The 19,667-nt window shown below is 41.4% G+C and overlaps 1 protein-coding gene across 1 annotated transcript in view; it reads left to right on the plus strand.

Moving 5' to 3' along the window:
* Positions 1 to 19,667, plus strand: part of celsr2 (cadherin, EGF LAG seven-pass G-type receptor 2) — a 328,955-nt gene that overhangs the window by 299,263 nt on the left and 10,025 nt on the right. Inside the window, exons 24-30 of the mRNA XM_078547792.1 lie at positions 1,939 to 2,139; positions 4,907 to 5,081; positions 8,330 to 8,442; positions 9,075 to 9,154; positions 12,057 to 12,183; positions 15,032 to 15,154; positions 17,911 to 18,041. Coding sequence (XP_078403918.1) covers positions 1,939 to 2,139; positions 4,907 to 5,081; positions 8,330 to 8,442; positions 9,075 to 9,154; positions 12,057 to 12,183; positions 15,032 to 15,154; positions 17,911 to 18,041 — 950 coding nt within the window. The remainder of the gene's footprint in view (positions 1 to 1,938; positions 2,140 to 4,906; positions 5,082 to 8,329; positions 8,443 to 9,074; positions 9,155 to 12,056; positions 12,184 to 15,031; positions 15,155 to 17,910; positions 18,042 to 19,667) is intronic.

Below are 19,667 nucleotides of genomic sequence, written 5' to 3' on the forward strand. Positions count from 1 at the left end.
CAGCCCCCTCAGCCACTCACTTTGAAATGGTGGCTCTAATTTGGTAGGATTTTGTTTCTTTGACAAACTGCAGTGAAGTGCCAAAGTCAATAGTTCAGATGCCCCTCAGGTTAAAAATAGTGAAAGAGAAAACAGGACGATTAAGGAAATAATTAAGTGGCATTTGAACTTGAGTTTTCAAAGCCAGAAACATTTAAGGAGAAGGAAAGAAAGATAGAGTTTACATTTATATAGCACCTTTGACAACCTCACAGCTAATGAACCCCTTCTGAAATGTAGCCATCGTTGTATTGAAGAGAAACGCAGCAGCCATTTTGTATGCTCCCACAAACAGCAATGCAACGAATGACCAGGTCATCTGTTTTAGTGATAGGTTGAGGGACAAACGTTAGCCAGAACACCAGGAGAACTGCTCTGAACATCGAATAATGCCACAAGATCATTTATGAGTGGGGAGATGGGACCTCGGTTTTAGATTTCCTGCAAAAGGCGTGTAGCCCCCCCTGCCCCCATCACCAGTGTTGCACTGAAGTGTCAGCCTACATTATGGGCAGGATTTTGAGTTCGGCGGGTGGGCGTAGTGGGCAGGCCTGGGAGTGGCCGGGAAACAGGCCGCGGCTCACGATCGTCTCCCAACCGCGATTTCATGCTGGCTGACCAATTAATGGCCAGTCAGTGTGAAAGGTGCGCTGAAATGCTCAGCGCTGCCGGGGGGTGCAGGAGGAGGGCGAGCGCTGAAGTCAGCACGGGCACAGGGGAGCGCGGAATGAAAGCTCCCTGAAAGCAGTGGGCTGCCTCAGGGAATTGAAGAATTCAAAAGCTATGAATAAAGATTTTGAAATGCCAGAACAAATGTCCACGCATCAGAATCAGTCACTTGAACGTCTGGCTGATGGAAATTCTGTCCAAACATTTTTTTAAAAAATTAATATCGGAAACCACATCCCGCCCTTGGATGAGGTTTCCTCAAAAAGGCAAAGGCCGTCTGGCTGATTCGCCTGCTCGCCAACCGTAACTTTGGATGGGCAACGAAAAGTCACCTTTGATTACTCTGTTAATGGCCTTAATAGGCCTCTTAATTGTCAGCGGGCACACTGCTGACTCTCCCATGTGCCTGCTGAGCGAAATATCGCACGAGTACGTGATGACATCAGCACGCTTGCCCGACATCATCATGTCCTATTTCACGCCCGAGCAGGTCGCGTGTGTGCCCGCCTGCACACCGAGCAAAAAAAATTTCTACCCTTTGTGCTGAAGTCTCTGGGGTGGGGCTTGAACCAACAACCTTGTGATTCAATCGCCAGTGTTGCCATTGAAGCATGGCGAGGAGTTCCACAAGTTTGAGATTCTACAAAAGAAAGATTTAGAGTCGGTGTGTCGAGCCAGACAGGCCAAGCTTCAGAAGTTTACAAAGCCTGCAGATTACTGGATTGCTAAGTATGTTGGTCATCGGGTGGGATGATTGAGTGACATCTGGCATTTTTCTAATCGTTAGACTTTGGTAGGAGAATTTTTTGGCAGAAATTGCGATGAACAACATTAACTGTGCCTGTTTATTGTTTTACTATTTTGTATATCAAGTACACGATGCTGAATGATGTTTATATTCATCTCCTGAAGTGTACATAGCTTCAGTGCAGCTTTGTGAGCAATCAAGTCATGAGATATATAATGTATTGCACGGATCTTCAGAATGTTTATACACATGCTTGACTGATGCATTCAAAGCATTTGTTGTGGTGCAAAGCATATCATATCAGTATGATGTGAAATGAACAAGAGCAAGAACAATATTGTAAAATCTTCTTACAGGAAGGGATTACAAATATTTAACTTCATAAATAACTAATAAGACTCCAGTAGCAGTGAGTATTGTCTATGTAACTATTGTATTATTGCACTACACTTAAAATCTTATTTCTGCGATTCTTTCCACAGAATGGTGAAATTCTACCTCTGAAGCTGGTCACATACTCCACTGTGACTGTCTCACTGGGTGCTTTGCTGCTGTCCTTCTTGATCCTCCTATTTCTGAGGACCCTTCGTTCAAACCAGCACAGCATCAGTAAAAACATGGTCGTGGCGCTCTTTTTCTCTGAGCTCATCTTCATCCTTGGCATTAACCAAGCAGATAATCCAGTAAGTGGTATATCATGCGAGAGACAGTCTCGTATCAGATGTAGGAGTCTTTTGACCAACACCCTTGGTCACCTCCTTACGTCAGTGAATGACATGGAATAAAGTCAGTGGCAGTCTGTAATGTAAGTTAATGTGGATAAACCAACAATTTTTGCACTTCGTCATACTAAACTGTGTAACAGCTTGACTGTCGATAGACCTCACAGTCAGGGTGACTGCACATTGCATGTGTCAGACCATGCCAGTGCAATTGCCTTGATTCAATGCATATGCAATGATTTGTTTTTCCTCAGATCTTGGTGTTAGCTCTAACTGCACTTATGTAAGAGTTATCACTGCTCATTCTCCTGGGAAAATGAGAATGTAGTTGGCCTATGCTTTTTTAAAAATTTGTTCTTGAGATATGGACAAGGCTGTATAATTGCCCATCTCTAGTTGCTCTGAGGAAGTGCTTCTATGGATCTTTTTCTGTGCTATACCTGACCTGGGATTGTTGAAGCTGAAGTTTTAGCAATATGGTTCCATGATTAAGCTACTATTATGTCATGGTTAAATTCTCATTATTTAAATCTAAATTTAATGACAGTAATAAAGCTTATGTAAGCAATGTTCGAACTATAACCTTTGGTTCATTTTAAGAGAATGAAGTAAATGAGGTTTAGTGTCTAGCTTTAATAATTACTGCTATCTTTTAAATTGTGGTTTTGCGCTCAAAATATGAAAATATTGTTTAAACTATGCAATGGCGCCCTCTGGTGGTATGGTTAATGAATTACAGTAATAGAAAGTTACAGAATTGGGGGGAAAAGCAATTGGCCACAGAGCTTTTGCTGAAAATTTCTAACTACCTTTTCACATTTTACAAACTTTAAGTCATTCTCATGCATAAAGGCAATAAATTTGATTACTTGTTTCACATACTGACATAAGAAAAGAGAGGCCCATGAAGCCTGGTCCGTCAAGTTAACAAAAAACTCTGGGAAATCCCTGTAGGACCTCGTAAGCCAAACAAGCTCCATGACTCCTCACAGACAGAACTATATAGCACCTGATCCCCTAGAACTGAAATATCTTAGAAATTTGCTACAACCCCTTTTAAAGGATCCTAGTGAGGATGTGCAAATGATGGTCTTGGTAGGATAGTGGATGAAAAATCTCTAGACTCACTGAAGTTCCAGTTTGGTGACTCGATGGGGTCTGCAATTTTTTGCTTCATCACTTTATTTTTAAATATTACAGTTACAGTACAACAATACTTTCAAAATAGAGTAAAACAAGGTTTCAGTTTTCAAACCACCTTGAAATTATATTAGCACTTTTCAAAGCAAATGCAAAATAAGTGACTCCAAACTTTAAGTATGAAATTATTACTAAAAGTACATCTAACTAACAAAACTTATTATTTGCATAAGTTTTCATGATACACAAAAACAGAAATAGGTAGACCTATGAAAATTGACAATGGGAAGTGACTCTCTTTGAAAAGAAATGCCTAACACTGCTCTTTCCCTATGGGTTTTTTCAATACTCCATTGCTAGTCCTATGATCTCTATTCGTTTCAAATAATCTATCTAACTAGCCTAAGCCCAATTCATTAATTATTAAAAGCTTCAATCTTTTCGCCTTTAAGCCTGTATCTCTTCAAAGTAAATAACTTTCGGAATCTATGTGGATACTGAGAACACTAGACGTGTCAAAGACAAGAAGAGGCCATTTGGCCCATCAAAGCACATCCCTCTAGTATCCTCATCCTCCCAGCCTAGCATCCAACTGTACTTTGAAGGCCCCTAACAATACTGTTTCTCAGTTGTTAATGTTCTACTTGCCAAGCAGAAAGCTGTTAGTGCCGTGTGGAGCTTTTTTCTAAAGTTCAAGTGGTAATTGTTTTGTTTTCTTTCTGTGAGGCAATCCCTTTATAGCCATAATGATCTTCTGTCACCTCAACTCAAAAGCTCTTTTCCCAAATCTAAGTCTAGTAACAAATGTTGGTGAGTCATTTGATCCTGGTCTCGCCGAATGTCTGTACCTGTATTTACAGCAAGAGCTGCTGAATAAAAGTTAGGTATTTTTTCACCTCCCTGGTGGACACCGAGAGCGATTGTAGCACCTGCACTATCATTGCTGAGATTAGCTTAGTATACGTGGAGGAATATACTGGGGCCTTCCTAATCTATACAACTCAGCATTCACCATTACCCACAAGCTGACAAACAAAGTCCTTTTGGACATTGAACATCTTAAGGCACTTATTTCAAAGACTCTATATTAGGAGCCTGGCTAATAACTCCTCCTGAATCATTCCACTGATCATTGGTTTTATTCAGTATTAATAAACTATGTTGGTTCATTGAAATATCCAGATTAATATGCGACTAACAAAGTTTTTGAAAGATAACATTGAAAGCTCCATTTAGTTCAGTCAATAGAGTATGAGTTGTGGTCTCGGGCCCCGTATTCTTCAGTTTGCATTTACCAGAGAGTGTTAAGATGTGGGAATAGTCGAAGCAAATAGTATAGATGCATTTAGAGAGATGAGATCAGTACGTGAGGGAAAAAGAGGTTGTTGATAAGGTTCCATGAAGTAGGGTGAGAAGAGGCTTGTATGGGGCAGAAAGACTGGCATAGGCCATTTGGGCCAAATGCCCTGTTTCTGTGCTGTAAGTTCCATGTAACTTCAGGGCACAGACCTGCACCCACTTGTACTTATACACAATAACCAATATCTAACTGATGCATTGCAATTGTCCTTTCTCTTGTCATCCACAGTTTGTCTGCACTGTGATTGCCATTCTGCTTCATTTCTTCTACATGTGCACTTTTGCCTGGATGTTCTTGGAAGGGCTTCATATTTACCGCATGTTAACGGAGGTCCGTGACATCAACTATGGCCCCATGAGGTTCTACTACATGGTTGGCTGGGGTGTCCCCGCCTTTATCACAGGTATTTGTTCTTTGCAATAGTTTGGAAATAGTAACTTAGTTCTCTTTTTTGAGCTAGATAAGCTGCACCTACAATATTGACACCCACTTTCTAAGTTATGCTCATCTTCAGTAGTAGTGCAAAAATCCTAAACGTTTGTGACTAAGAAGAAATCAGCTGAGTATATGATTCCTCTCCTATTGCACAAAAACTCCACTTATGTCTTGGCATATTACTTGCTCCCTCTAGTTTCTGATGTGGGATGCAACATGAGCATAGAACACGAGTGTCGGTGCAGACTTGATAGGCCCAAGGGCCTCTTCTGCACGGTGTGATTCTGTGATTCTGAGCCAATTGGTCTGCAGAGAGGATTAGAATCATAAGATGGTAACAGCACAGAAGGCGGCTATTTGGCCCACCATGTCTGTGACTTCTATCTGTAAGAGCCACACTGCTGGGCTCACTTCTCCCCTTCCTATTCCCTGTAGCCCTGCAAATTTTTCTCTTCAGACAATCACCTTTATTAAAGCCACGATTTAATCTGTCTCTGCCACACTCTCAGGCAGTGCATTCCTGATCCTAACTACTCACTGCGTGAAAAAAGATTTTTCCTCATGTTACCATTTCTTCTTTTGCCAGTTGCCTTAAATCAGTGCCCTCTGGTTCTCACCACCACCAACAGAAACAGTTTCTCCCTATCTACAGTCCAGATCCTTCATGATTTTGAACACCTCTGTCAAATCCTCTTCAGCCTTTTCTTCTCTCAAGACAACAGTCTTAGCTTTGCCCATCTATCCTTGTGACTGAAGACTCTCATCCCTGGAACCATTCTTGTAATTTTTTCAGTACCCTCTCTAAAGCCTTTCACAGCGATCTTTATATCATTTTCATTTGCTGCAAGTGTCAGATATTCAGAACATTTATGTTGTTTGATCTTTTTTAGTATTTAGTCAGCGAAGCCCACATCCCGTGAATGAATAAAAAAACAAAAATTTCCTTGAGCCATTGGAATGTTGAAATGGAATAATTTAAAAGGGACTTTGAAATTAAAGCCGATGAAGTTGATTGGCTCACATACCCAAACTGCTTCTAATGATCAAATCAGCATGTAGCCAAAGAAAATTTAAATTTATATTAACTCTTGTCCTTCATCCATTTCAATATTGTAGTGCGTATGTCTCTTGACGTACCATCATGCTGTGCGCATCGTACTCTGAGAGATGGGGCCTGTTCCCAAATTTCTGCCAAACAGCTGATTAGGTGCAGGGTTACAAATGAGAGTGATTGGCATTTTAATTTTAGCTACACTGAAGGAGATGCAATGTGTGGAATCCTGAAAAGCAAAATCTGGTGTATTGACCTAGATGATGCTAAGGGCATGCAACAGTCCTGAGTAAATTTTGAAAACCAATAAGGTGTATTCCCAAGTTTGCAGATCAAAGGAGACCTTAGTCCATACACTGGATTTATGGTTGTATAACATATTGAAACACCTGTGTGATATCCCACCCTGCATCCATTCCAGTTATATTTCTGAAGTTGCACAACAAACTTGGCTTTTCGCTCCTGAGGCGTGTGTGCAAAGTCAGGAAATTTTCCAGCTTGCCAGACCCCACCCCAAATTGCAGGATCTTCTTTCCAGAGTGTGGGTGCGTGCTGGAGTCATGCATCCTGCCCTGGAAACAGGACAGAAGCTACCGAGTGCCACGGTGGGCTGGTTAAAAGGCCTGCCTTGGTTCTCTGGGACTTTGTCCCATGTGTTTTTAAATGTTAGCCTCTCCAGCCCTCACCCCTGACACCCCCTCATGCCCCAATCAAACCCCATGCCCCATCCATGCCGACTCATGCCTCACCATGCCCCTCCACCTACCTCCATTGGCCCCACATACCTTCCATGCCAACACATGTCCCTCCACCAACCCCCAGTGGACCCTTATAGCCCCAAGGCCAAATCATAATTTCCCACTCATCCCCATGGCCCCTTATAGCCCCATGCCAACTCCTACCAACCCATGCCCATGACCCACCTTCCTTTGACCTTACACACTCCATGCCAACTCACCCAGTATCCGATACTCACCAGTGTCCATCAGAGGCAGATCTCAGGAGCCATGTTGAGATGAAATAAAATTGTTTTAAATATCTATTGCAAACTTCAAATACACAAAAACACTCTCTTTGATAGAAGCCAATTCAGTACCTTATTCCCTCAAGTAATTAATCCCTTATAAAAGTTAACATTTGTATTCATAACCCCAGATCAAAGACATCTAATCCCTTAATAACCTCTCGGATCTGTCAATCAAACTATGAACTTACAGCCCCCACCCCCACTTTGATAATGATAGTGCTATAATAATGCTATAATAACAGCCCTTAGGGGCTATGCCAACGAACAGCTGCAGAAACTGTGAGCACCATCTATTTTCAACTCGGAGACACAGGCAGGCTGATTTTTAATGCAAAATTTAAAGTGCAAAAGTGCAGGGGATTTAAATAACCTTGTAGCTTGACACTTCCACAGACCGTATCAGCCTTTTATGAGTATTTACATCTGCTCAAAAAAAACATAAGTCACGCACTGCGGGAAAAGGCCCTTGCTCCAGTGAAAATGGAGTCTGTTTGAACTCAGCACTGAGTTCAAATGGCCCTGCTGAGTTCGGGTTTCCCCCATGTGTGAGTCACATACCGCCCCCGTTCCCCTGCCAGAAAAAATAGACTCTGTCTGAAATGGGGGCTAGACTTCCTGATCCTGGGTCCTAGTGCCATTTTGGATAAGCCATGGAGTCTCCATGACTATGTGAAAATATAGGCCTAAGTGAATCTAATAGGAAGAGTCTGTGAGTATTTCCCTGGCATTTTGCAGTGCCATCTTGTGTCACCCAATAACTTCAATAATGGCACACTAGAATCTCATTATGCAGTTGCAACTTATTTTTTTATTTCCCTTAAGTCATCCTATTGGTAAAGACTTGAGACATTTCAGAAGCCCTGCCCTATTCGCAGAGGTGTGGTGGGACAAAAAAGCAAGCCGTGACTCCCAAAGTAGCATCATAGCAGAGGAGGGACAGGTGCAAGAAATGCCCATCTCTAAGTATTGGAATTTATCAGGAAAGGGTGAAAATACAGTCGAAATGGGTTCCACGGCACTTTGTCTTTTCCCACCTCCCTCCTTTCTGAGCCTCAAAATGCTCCAGCAATTTATTTCCTTAAACTTTTAACTGGTTTATTCTAAACGTTGTTTCTTTGGATTATGACATCTTTTGCAGGGTTAGCTGTTGGCCTTGATCCCGAGGGTTATGGTAATCCTGATTTCTGTTGGCTGTCCATCTATGACACCTTGATATGGAGCTTTGCAGGGCCCATAACTGCAGCGGTTTCTGTAAGTTTGCAAATTTGTTCTTAAGTAACTAAGCCTACAACAAAAGAAAATCCATAATATGGCACCATCATTAGCTGTGGACAATGAATGCCTCTCAATATATTTTAAAACACCTCACCGGACATTACAACGCTGGCTACCAATATTTTCAGTAGACTTTAGAAATAGTTTTTGCAGCTGATGTGAAAATAGTGGCAGTAATGTTCATGGTCTATCATAAAATCAGATAATTTTACAGATTGAAAGCAGGCCGCTTGTTCCATCAGTCAGAGGTAATGATTTTGTCCACATGAGCCATCTAGACTACTCACACTCTCCTCCTCACTCTTCATACCTTTCAACATCCCCTTTTCAAGCACCTTTGTTTGAAAATAATTTATAGATTATTACAGCATGCAGGCAGAATACTAGTGTAAGGAGTTACCTTTATCAGGTAAAAATAAAGAGTTGAGCCACAGGCCCCATTTTGTTTTAAGCTCCTTCCATAGTTGTGCAAGGCCCAAGTCCTGTTCAGCCATCACTGGTTCACAGACTTACATTGGCTCCCCATCTGGCAAAGCCTCAATTTTAAAATTCTTATCCTTGTTTTCAAATCACTTTACATTGTTGACAGTGTATTTTCTGCCTTGCAGATGAATGTTTTCCTCTATATTCTGTCTGCCAAAGCTTCTTGCCGACCAAGACACCAAGGTTTTGAGAAGAAGGGAACTGTGTAAGTGCTTTTAGATTAAACCTTTGACAAAGCAATAATGGACCCATTTTTTAAAATTTGATTTTTATTCCAACTAATCTTAAAAAAAAATCAGAGCAGGAGCAGAATATTGAAAGTAGTAAAAGACAGAAGTAATTGTTTACATTAGGAACTTGTGCTAAAATAGATTAGATGAAAAAGTGACTGATATACAACAGCCTTTATGATCTTATTTCAAATTCTTAACGATTTAACTTAACCCATGAAGTGTCGAGTGGTACTTTTAGTTTTTAATGTCCACAGGTTGGATTTTAAGGCCACCCCGCTGAGTGTGTTTTCAACAGAGGGGACACATAGGGCAGAACTTTTCTCTCGTCAGGCGGGCACACGCCCGACTTGAACGAGAATAAAATGCTGCGCGATGATGTCGGGCGAGCGTCCCAGCGTCATTGCACACTCTCGTGATATTTCACTCGGTGGGCACCCGCCAGAGGTGGCAGCATACCCGCTGACGATTAAGAGGCCTATTAAGGCCCTTAATCAATTAATTATATCTAGTATTTTGCTGCCTGTCCAACTGTTCAGTTGGCGGACAGGCGAAAAGGCCAAGCGGCCTTTGGGTTTTTTGTCAAACCTCATCCACGGGCGGGATGAGGTTTCCGACAGGAATTAAAAATAAAATTGAAATGTTGAAATCTCATTTATAACATGTCCCTGCTCATGCCACACTCAGAGTCACATGGGGGGACATGTTTTTAACATTTTTAAAGTCTTTATTTATGTGTTTAAAAATCTTCAGCTCCCTGAGGCAGCTCTGTGCCTTTAGGGAGCTTTCAGTACACGCACCTGCGCGCATGTGTCCGTGCTCGCCCTCCTCCCGCCCCCACCCCAGCGGCGCTCAGCGTTGCAGCACGTGATTCACGCTGGCTGTCCGTTGGTTGGCCAGCCGGCGTGAAGTCGTGTCCAGGCCCGATCGCGGATGGCGGTCGGTTTTGTGACCACTCCCAGGCCCGCCCGTTTGATGAGGTAAAACATCCTACCCATAAAATATACCGGGCGCCCAGTCCACCTCCTTCCTGCCCACCCCTGACCTGTTTCCCCTAATATGGGGTTGGATAAGTTGCCCTCTGGGCCACCCATTCTTAGGCCTATTGAAGCCCTTAACTGCCCAATTTATCTGCAATTGTGGGCCTCAATCTGCCTCCACTGCCATAACACCCTGGGCAGATTCAAGTGGGCCGGAGTACAAAGGCCGGATTTGAAAGGGCTCCTTTGGAAAGGCAAGATCAAAGGAAGGGGCACTTCTGCAAAGAAGCCCCCATTCATTCCTCCCCGCATGCACCCCCCCACCCACCAGGCTCTGCCATCCCTCCTTGCCCTAAAACCCCAGGACTTACCTCTCTCTGGCGGCTATTGCTCTTCCTGCATCTCCTTACATACCCAACAGTTTCACTGCTGAGCTTTGGTGCTGTCAGGACTGCTTGAGTTGCCGGCCGATCAGATTGGCCAGCAGCTTTCGAGAATGGGACTTCCTATCCACTGAGGGGCGGAAGTCAGACCCTGAGAGGCTATCAACACCCGCGCGCCCCCCCCCCCCCACCTGCCAACCCCAACCCCAGCGTGTTATTGCTGCACTGCAGGCTTTTTAAAGGTAGGTCCATTCGGAGCTAACCTTCCTTCCAGGGGGGTGAGCAGTAAGCCCCGCCCCTGCCCCTCCCCTCCCATAAAATCGAGCTCCACATGTGGACTTACTTTGTTCAGAGGTGGCACTTGCAGTTTTCAAGCCTTTAGGTATAAAAACTGTTCTCAGGTGGTGCACAAAATAGGCAATATCGCATCTGCTGCCCATTTTACATAGCGCCTGATATTCAGTCTCATTGCTCCACTGTTTCCACAAATCTGATACCAAAGTTGCTGTGGAGCATTAGAATCCACAGGAATATTTTCTCAAATATGCTTTATCAGTAAATGTTTTTAAAATTCTCATCCTTGTTTGTAAATCCCTCCATGACTGTGCCCCTCCCTATCTTTGTAAATCCTTGCTGTCCCACAATCCTCTGAAATATCTGCGCTCCTCTAATTTTGGCCTCTTTAGTACCCTCGGTTTCTAATTGCTCCACCATTGACAGTATGGCTTCAGTTTCCTTACTCAATGGAGTTTGGAAGGATGAGGGGGGATCTGATTGAAACTTAGAGAATACTGAAAGGCCTGGATAGAGTGGACGTGGGGAAGATGTTTCCATTAGTAGGAGAGACTAGGACCTGAGGGCACAGCCTCAGAGTAAAGGGAAGACCTTTTAGAACAGAGATGAGGAGAAACTTCTTTAGCCAGAGAGTGGTGAATCTATGGAATGCATTGCCACAGAAGGCTGTGGAGGCCAGGTCATTGAGTGTATTTAAGACCGAGATAGATAGGTTCTTGATTGGTAAGGGGAACAAAGGTTACGGGAAGAAGGTGGGAGAATGGGGTTGAGAAACTTATCAGCCATGATTGAATGGTGAAGCAGACTCGATGGGCCGAATGGCCTAATTTCTGCTCCTATGTCTTATGTCTTATAGCCTAAATTCTGGAATTCCCTCCTAACCTTCTCCACCTCTCTACTTCATTGTCCTCCTTTATGATACTCCTTAAAACCTACCTCTTTGACCAAGCGTTTAGTCATCTGATTTAACATCTCATTACATGGCTCAATGTCATATTTTGTTTTAAAATGCTTCTTTGAAGCATTTTGGGAGGTTATTGTTTCATTAAAGGTGCTATATAAATAAAAGTTGTCGTTATATATGTATACAATTTTTGATTTTATTGTATAGGTTATATATTATTGGGGTACTGCATTTGTTCCTGAGAATAACATTTATAAGGCAGATGCAGTGTTGGTGTCTGGTGTCAATAGAATGATTGTAATTTTTGTTTTACTAGATCTGGATTGCGTACTGCATTTCTGGTGCTGCTGCTTGTCAGCACCACTTGGCTTCTGGCCTTGCTGGCTGTGAACGGTGACACCATTATTTTCCACTACCTCTTCGCTGGTTTTAATTGTCTTCAGGTAAAGTCCTTCTTCTTTCATCCTTAACCCAGGCCTGTAGTAATGGTCTTGAAATCCAGATTGTGTTTTGTTTTCCTCCCACATTGGACGTTTTCTCGATTTTGGCTGTTAATCAGCCCTAGCCAGTCCCTTTGATGTTCTTAGCCAACCATACCTGTTTGCAAGCAGACATGTCTTGGAACATAGAACAAGAATAGACCATTTAGCCCCTTCAATTTGTTCCATCATTCAATGAGATTATAACTGATCTACAACCTAACTCCATACACCTGCCTTTGCCCCATATCCCTTAATACCTTTGGCTAGCAAAAATCTATCAATCTCAGTTTTAAAATTAACAATTGATCTAGAATCAGTTGCCATTTGCGGAAGTGAAGTCCAGACTTTTGCCACCCATTGTGTGAAGAAGTGTTTCTTAATTTCATTCCTAAAGGATCTGGCTCTGATTTTTAGACTATGCCCCCTCGCCCTAGATTTTCCAACTAGATGAAATAGTTTCTCCTAAACTACCCTATCTGTTCCCCTTAATATCGAAAAAAAAATCAATCAAATCATTCTTTACCTTCCAACTTGCAGGAAATACAACGCTGGTTTGTATAATCTCGCCTTGTAACTTAACCCTTGGAGTCCAGGTGTCCGTCCACTAAACCTATTCTGCACTCATCCAAGACCAGTTTATGCTTCCAGAGGTCAGATGCCTGGAACTTTTCTCAGTACTCTACATGTCCGACCAGGTCTTTGTATAACTAAAGCATGACTTCTATCTCCTTGTGTGCTATTCCTCTAGATATAAAGGCCAGCATTCCACTGGTCTTTTTGATTATTTTCTGTACCAGTTCGTGACACTTTAATAATCTGTGTACCTGAACCCCCAAAACTCTTTGGACATCCACTTTTTCTAGTATTTCACTATTTGGAAAGCACCCTGCTCTATTCTTTCAAAGTTCACAGTGGATGACTTTACATTTGCCTACATTGAAATCCATTTGCCACTGTTTTCACAGTAATTTTACTTTACCATCTGCACTGTTTACAATACTGCTTATCTTTGTGTCATTGGCAAATTTGGATAATGTGGCTTTCTATCTCAACATCTAAGTCGTTAATGAGTATAGTGAATAGTTGTGGCCCCCAGCACAGGTTCTTGTGGGACACTACTAGTCACATCTTGCCAATTAGAATACCTGTACATTATCTCTAGTCTGTCTCCTTCCGCTTCACCAATTCCTAACCAGGTCAATAATTTGCCTTCAATTCCATTAGCTTCAGCTTTTGCTAACAATCTCTTATGAGGGACTTTATCAAATGCCTTCTGGAAATCCATGTAAGTAACATGCATAATCATTCCTTGTCCACTACTTTAGTCAACCTCTTCAAAAACGTCAATCAAGTTCATCAGTCTTGAACTACTCTTTATAAATACATGCCAGATCTCTCTGATCAGCTGAAAATTTGCAAGGCGTTTAGCAATTTCCCGACAACAGATGTTAAGCTATCTGGTCCCTAATTCCCTGGTTTTCCTCTCATACCTTTCTTAAATAGAGGGATGACATGCAACAGTTTCCAGTCTGAAGGAACAATTTTGAAATGAGAGAACCATGTTATAGTTAGGTCATATGTAATATTCTGACCTACTTCCTTTAAACCCTGGAGTGAAAACCACCTGGTCCTGTGGATTTGTCGCTCTTTAGTACCATTTAGTTCTCCATTACAGTTTGAAAGATAATGTTAATTTTGTTGAATCCCTGATTCAGAAATAGCTTCCTTGGGATGTCTGATCTCTTCCCCTACTTTAAATGTTGATGCAAAGTGATTATTCAGCATATCTGCCATTTCCTTATTATCATTGACAACATTGATAACAAGCAATCTATGTGGAGCTGGATTCAAGCAAATTAAGAATTGGAAGTTTACACAACATATCTTACTTAGTATTCTGAATTTAGAGGCTAGTTTTCATCACAGTCAAGGTTAGCAAAGCTCCACTTGTATCCTTAAATTATATATATAATATGCATAATGAACATTATTGAAGTAGAAAGATCATGGAAAGCAATGTTTTTACTATTTTTAACATGTTCTGCTAGTGCTCCGCGTACCTATTTTGTTCATGGTATCTTCTATGATATATACTTTTAATAGTATTCTTAAAATTATTCTTGTGTTAGTTAATTATTGTAAAAAACGGAGAATCATACTTTCATCCATATATTGAGCATCGAGTTATATGCCGCATCATCTTAACCTGACCAGGACAAGCATTTCACACACTGTGTCTTGGGTACTGTTCCACTGTGCTACATTGTGGACAGGCAGCTGAATCAGTCACAGGTGGGAAGCTCTAATAATTTGACTGGAGAATTTTCGGTGGGTGCAGAGGCAGATTTTCAGCTGCTTCTGTAAAGTCATAGTTCCCCCACAGCTAGTTTAACCTGTTAACAAATTTTGTTGGCTTCTATTATTGCATCTGTGTGTGTGTACTTGATTTTCAATACCATCATATTAAATATTTTGTTTCTTCTAAACTCTACTGCAGTTGCTATTAAAGTCTCCTATGTCCAAAAGTGTATTTGTTGTTCACTGAGCTATGTTACAGAGGAGCGATGCTGAAAGTGTAATTCAGTGTTCTATGAACTTTGAGCAATCGTAAATAGCTCTAATTCATTTTTCATTCATGAAAATAGGTTTTACAGAAACTAAAGAAGTAAACTCGTTGTATAACTAGTGTCAATAAGGGCAAAGGGTGGTAATTTGCCAGAATAATTGAGTTTGCTATAAAAAAGAAACTGTAGCGTTTTATTGTGGAGACCAGCTTGTTTGTTTGTACTAATACCTTTCTCGCTTATAGGGTCCATTCATCTTCATCTTCCGCTGCATCCTCAACGAGGAAGTAAGAAAAGCCTTTAAGTATGCTTTCAGTAAGAAGCACACAGATGATATTGTGGGCACAACGAAATCAACACTGGCATCAGTTAGTAGCTCTCTTTTCTTCTTCTTTGCGTATTCAATCCCTACTACCAGCTGAAAATAGTCCAATGGAACTGTAATCTAATAATATTTTATTTTCCCACAAATAGTGTTCTTCCCAGAATTGTATGTTGCAAATGTGATCTTTATAAGATTGTTATGTTTTGGACTGCCTCTTTAATTTAGAGTAAAATGGAGGAATGAAGGGGTTCATGTGACTTGTTCTGAATTCTACTCAACAACAAACTTGGGTGGCTTAGTAGTTAAAGGTTAAAGGCAGGCCCAGGTTGTTTTACTGGGAAAAAGGTGCAAGATGTTCACACCTGCAAACAATGGCAAGAACATCTGTGTTGACTATGGTAGATTATTAGTCTCCAAATGATAGGGAGGTGTTAAGAATTTTAGGTTTTGTAAACAATTATACTTTAAACTGTCTATTTAATTCCAAGATAGAATGGAGTTGGGGGTCTGGAGGATAGATAATTAGGATTTCTACCTAGATACAAGGTCCACTTGATTCATGTCACCATGGAGATGGGAGGAGTCCATAGCAAGCCATTGTAGTATCTGCTTACAGGATTTTCTAAGATGTTGCTGAACCTGACAGAGACAGGTCAGTTTCAAGAATCTGAAAGAACAGAGAGACAGAGGCAGCTAGTCCTGCACCTGAAGCAGAGAAAATATCTTTACTATTCACCACAGAGAAGGTGGGTGGGAGCTCGTGCTCAGATTGAAAATATCAAGTCTGTGCAGATTTAAATGAGACTGGAAGATTCACCTAGCTTTGGCTAGAGGGAAGAATCTCCTCATCGTGAAAGTCCTGAGATTGGAAGTTACCCGGCTGGAAAAGGAAAAAGGAAGCTGGCCATTAGGAATGGAAAATAACTTTGGATTGGTTCCAGGAGAATAAGTATCTACTTAAAGGCCAGTTAAAGTATACCGTGGCAGGGGATTTTTGATTGTTTTAAAAGTTAATTGGAGGAAACTTTTCTGTAGTCCAGAGTTTAAGTTTCCTACAAAAATAGTGTTTGGCTGATGATTTTAGTTTGTTCGTTACAGTAAAAGTCTGAAAGCTTGAAATCTTGTTGTGTGATCCTTCCAGTCAGTCACTGGAAATTCAGATATCTTTTTACAAGTTATCGGTCTCTACAGGAATTATAACATATTATAACATTATTATGTTGATAATGAATAAAAGGCTGTTACAAGTTTGATGGGTTCTAGTCACCCCTTGGTGGTAGAATGAAATTTTAATAGTTTGTGCAGTTGTTGATAACCTGAGGGAGCACTGAAGACTCAAAAGCACATCCATCAAATTTTCATCTTTTTAAGATATAAGAATTTAACACATTTTTCACATTGAAATTTCTGTTGAAATTTGTATACTGCTAAATCATGTTTTTTTCTGTTACTATTGTCATTTAATATCAAAGAGGCTGTAAATGATGTGACATTCTCTTAGGTATTTTTACCTTTTCTGAAAATCACAAACTTTGGAGGCTAATGGACCATGCTTGTACATTGACCATTCTCTATATAAAAGATTGGCCTGATTCTTCCGGCCTCCGGATCATTGGAGACCAGACGTACGACTGAGATGCACATTGGGACCCTGTGGAAGTCCTGATGCATTGACCTATGTGGGAATTGCTCGGGAAGTTTCAACTTCCAATGGGCAATTCCCCTGTTCCCCAGGATGCTCCGTGAATGTCTCCAACTCTGACTTAGAGTCGGAGACTTGGGGCTATCCTGATGTATTCACCTGGATATTTACCAGGAAATGTTAGATAGATTAAAACCTAGCCTAACTCCTGGTTAACTATAGAACTGACCACCTACCCGCCATCACTAACTCCCTCTCTATCCCTCCCCAATCCGACTACCACCTCATCCCACTGCCACCCCACCTCCCTGCCATCCTACCCACCTCACCCAGCTGCTGCCCTACCCACCTGCCACCTCAACCATCTACCCCCATTTAATCACCTCATCTACTCTACCCACCCACCTACCCGCTTATCTACCCATCCTACCGATTCACTCATTCATCCATTTACTAGCATTTAAACTGGACTTTAAACTTATCATATAGCAGCTAGTGCCATAAAAAGGGGGCCTGAACTGTCTTCCCACTAACTCTACTCTGCTGAGATAGAGTTCTCTGAGGGATGCCGCGCTCTGCATTTCTGGGAAAACTAGGCTCGGATAGTCCCGGGAGAAAGGCGGAGCAGCATCGAGTTGGGGGAATGTTCGAGTGGAGCAGTAATCCAACGATGATTGTCGCTTCTCGGAAGATCAATGTTTTTGATTTTTTTAAAGAAGAAAATACTTCATTTGAACAATGATTTTATTTAATAGTTAAATGTTCAATCTTTAAAAGTGTGACACTATGCACTGTTTTAGTAGGATGGATTCATATGAGGCAATAATGTGTTGTGAATAAATCTTATGAAAACATTACTGGAGGTGAAAATATATCATGATGGAGCACGGACTGTAAAGATATTCAAGCAAGGAATAGAAACATATCTTAACAATTTGTGTCTAAACATCTGGAATACACAACAGCTGCGCTTGTTGGCTTTGAAAAGTTGATCGAAATGACATTTTCTTTTAACAGAACAAAGACTTAATAGTGGAAAAGACAAAGATATGTTTCTCCGTAAATGAGATGCTCTTCTCAATGTTTTCACTGTTGCATGAAATAGTTGATTTGAAGAAACAAAATAATCTTAATTGCTTCATGCCTTTTGTTTCAAGCAGTCATTATGTAATAACACATACATTGACGGTCGTACATATCGCTCAGCCTTTGGAGATTCAACTGGGTCAGTAAGCAGTGCTTCAAGGTCAGGGAAAAGCCACAACAGCTACATTGCATTTGTTCTCAGGTAATATGACCTGGCACTCTGACTAATTCAGTCACTAATGATGTAGTCATTTGAAAGACTGTTCTGACATGACATTTTGTTTTCATTTCTAAAATGTGTTCCCAGTCATGTCTGAATTCCCATTGACACAATTCACCTTGTTTTCCAACGGACATTTAAATAGCTTTTAGTTTCAAAATAGTTTTGAAATCCTGTAGTTTGTAAGAAAAGATGGCAACCAAAGCCTTACCTCGAATGTGGTGGCAGACAGGTATTTTAAAACCAAGGTGAAAGCAATGTTATGGTTTGGGCTCAAACAGGTCAAGAAAAACAAAGAGGGACAGTTTGCCACTGTCATAGTAACATATGATATCATTGTAACTTGGATAAGGCCAGCTCAGTATTGCAGCAGGAAACATGAGATATTCAAACATGGAGTTCTGGAAAAGAAGGGCAAGGATTTGGGAGGTGAAAGCATGTTCGAGGACTTTGGAGAGCAAAGGGGATGCAATGAAGGAGAGGCAAAGCTGGGTGTTTTGAGGAGGGAATTGATGACAGTAGATTTTCACCAAAATAATATTCTTTTGGAGGGAAGTGATACCTATTCAACAATTAATAGAATAATAGCGGGGCCCATGTTTCTCCCATAGAGCACGCTACTCCCTTATACCTAGACCTTGGTGCACAGGGCACAATTTCAAAATTTGCAGTTGATACGAAATTTGGAAGCATTGTGAACTGTAAGGAGGACAGTGCAGAACTTCAAAGGCACATAGACAAGTTGGTGGAATGGGTGGACAAGTGGCAGATGAAATTCAATCCAGAGAAGAGTGAAGTGATTCATTTTGGTGGAAACAAAGTGGAGAGGCAATATAAAATAAAGGGCACAATTCTAAAGTGGGTGCAGGAGCACAGGTACCTGGGTATATATGTGCACAAGTCATTGAAGGTGGCAGGACAGGCTGAGAACACGATTAATAAAGTTATTCTAGGCATCTAAGAGGTATGTTAAACCTATACTGATTTGGCCTCAGCTGGAGTATTGCACCCGGTTCTGGGCACCACACTTCAGGAAAGATGTGAACTCGTTAGAGAGAGCGCGGAAAAGATTCACAAGAATGGTTTCAGGGATGAGGAACTTCAATTGCGTAGACTGGAGAAGTTGGGACTGTTTTCTTTGGAGAAGAGAGGGTTGGGAGAAGATTCGATAGAGGTATTCAAAATCATGAGGAGTTTGGTCAGAGTAGATAGGGAAATGCTGTTCCCACTGGAAGGATCAAGAACAAGAGGGCACAGATTGGAGGTAATTGGCAAAAGAAGCAATGGAGATATGAGGAGAAACTTTCTCATGCAGCGAGTGGTTAAGACCTGGAATGCGCTGCCTGAGAATGTGGTGGAGGTAGGTTCAAACAAAGCATTCAAGTGAGAATTGGATTGTTACCTGAAAAGGATGAATGGGGAGAAGGCAGGGGAATGGCATTAGGGGCATTGGTCATTTGGAGACCTGGCACAGACACTAGGTAGAATGGCCTCCTCTGCTATAACAATTCTGTGATTCTTATTCCTGAGTGAATATCAAAGTAAAGTTTGTCATATAAACATGCCATTCATATAAGGATGAATAGAAGCTTTGTTCAATTCTGCAAT

The sequence above is a fragment of the Cetorhinus maximus genome, chromosome 8 (genome assembly GCF_964194155.1).
Source record: "Cetorhinus maximus chromosome 8, sCetMax3.hap1.1, whole genome shotgun sequence".
NCBI lineage: Eukaryota > Metazoa > Chordata > Chondrichthyes > Lamniformes > Cetorhinidae > Cetorhinus > Cetorhinus maximus.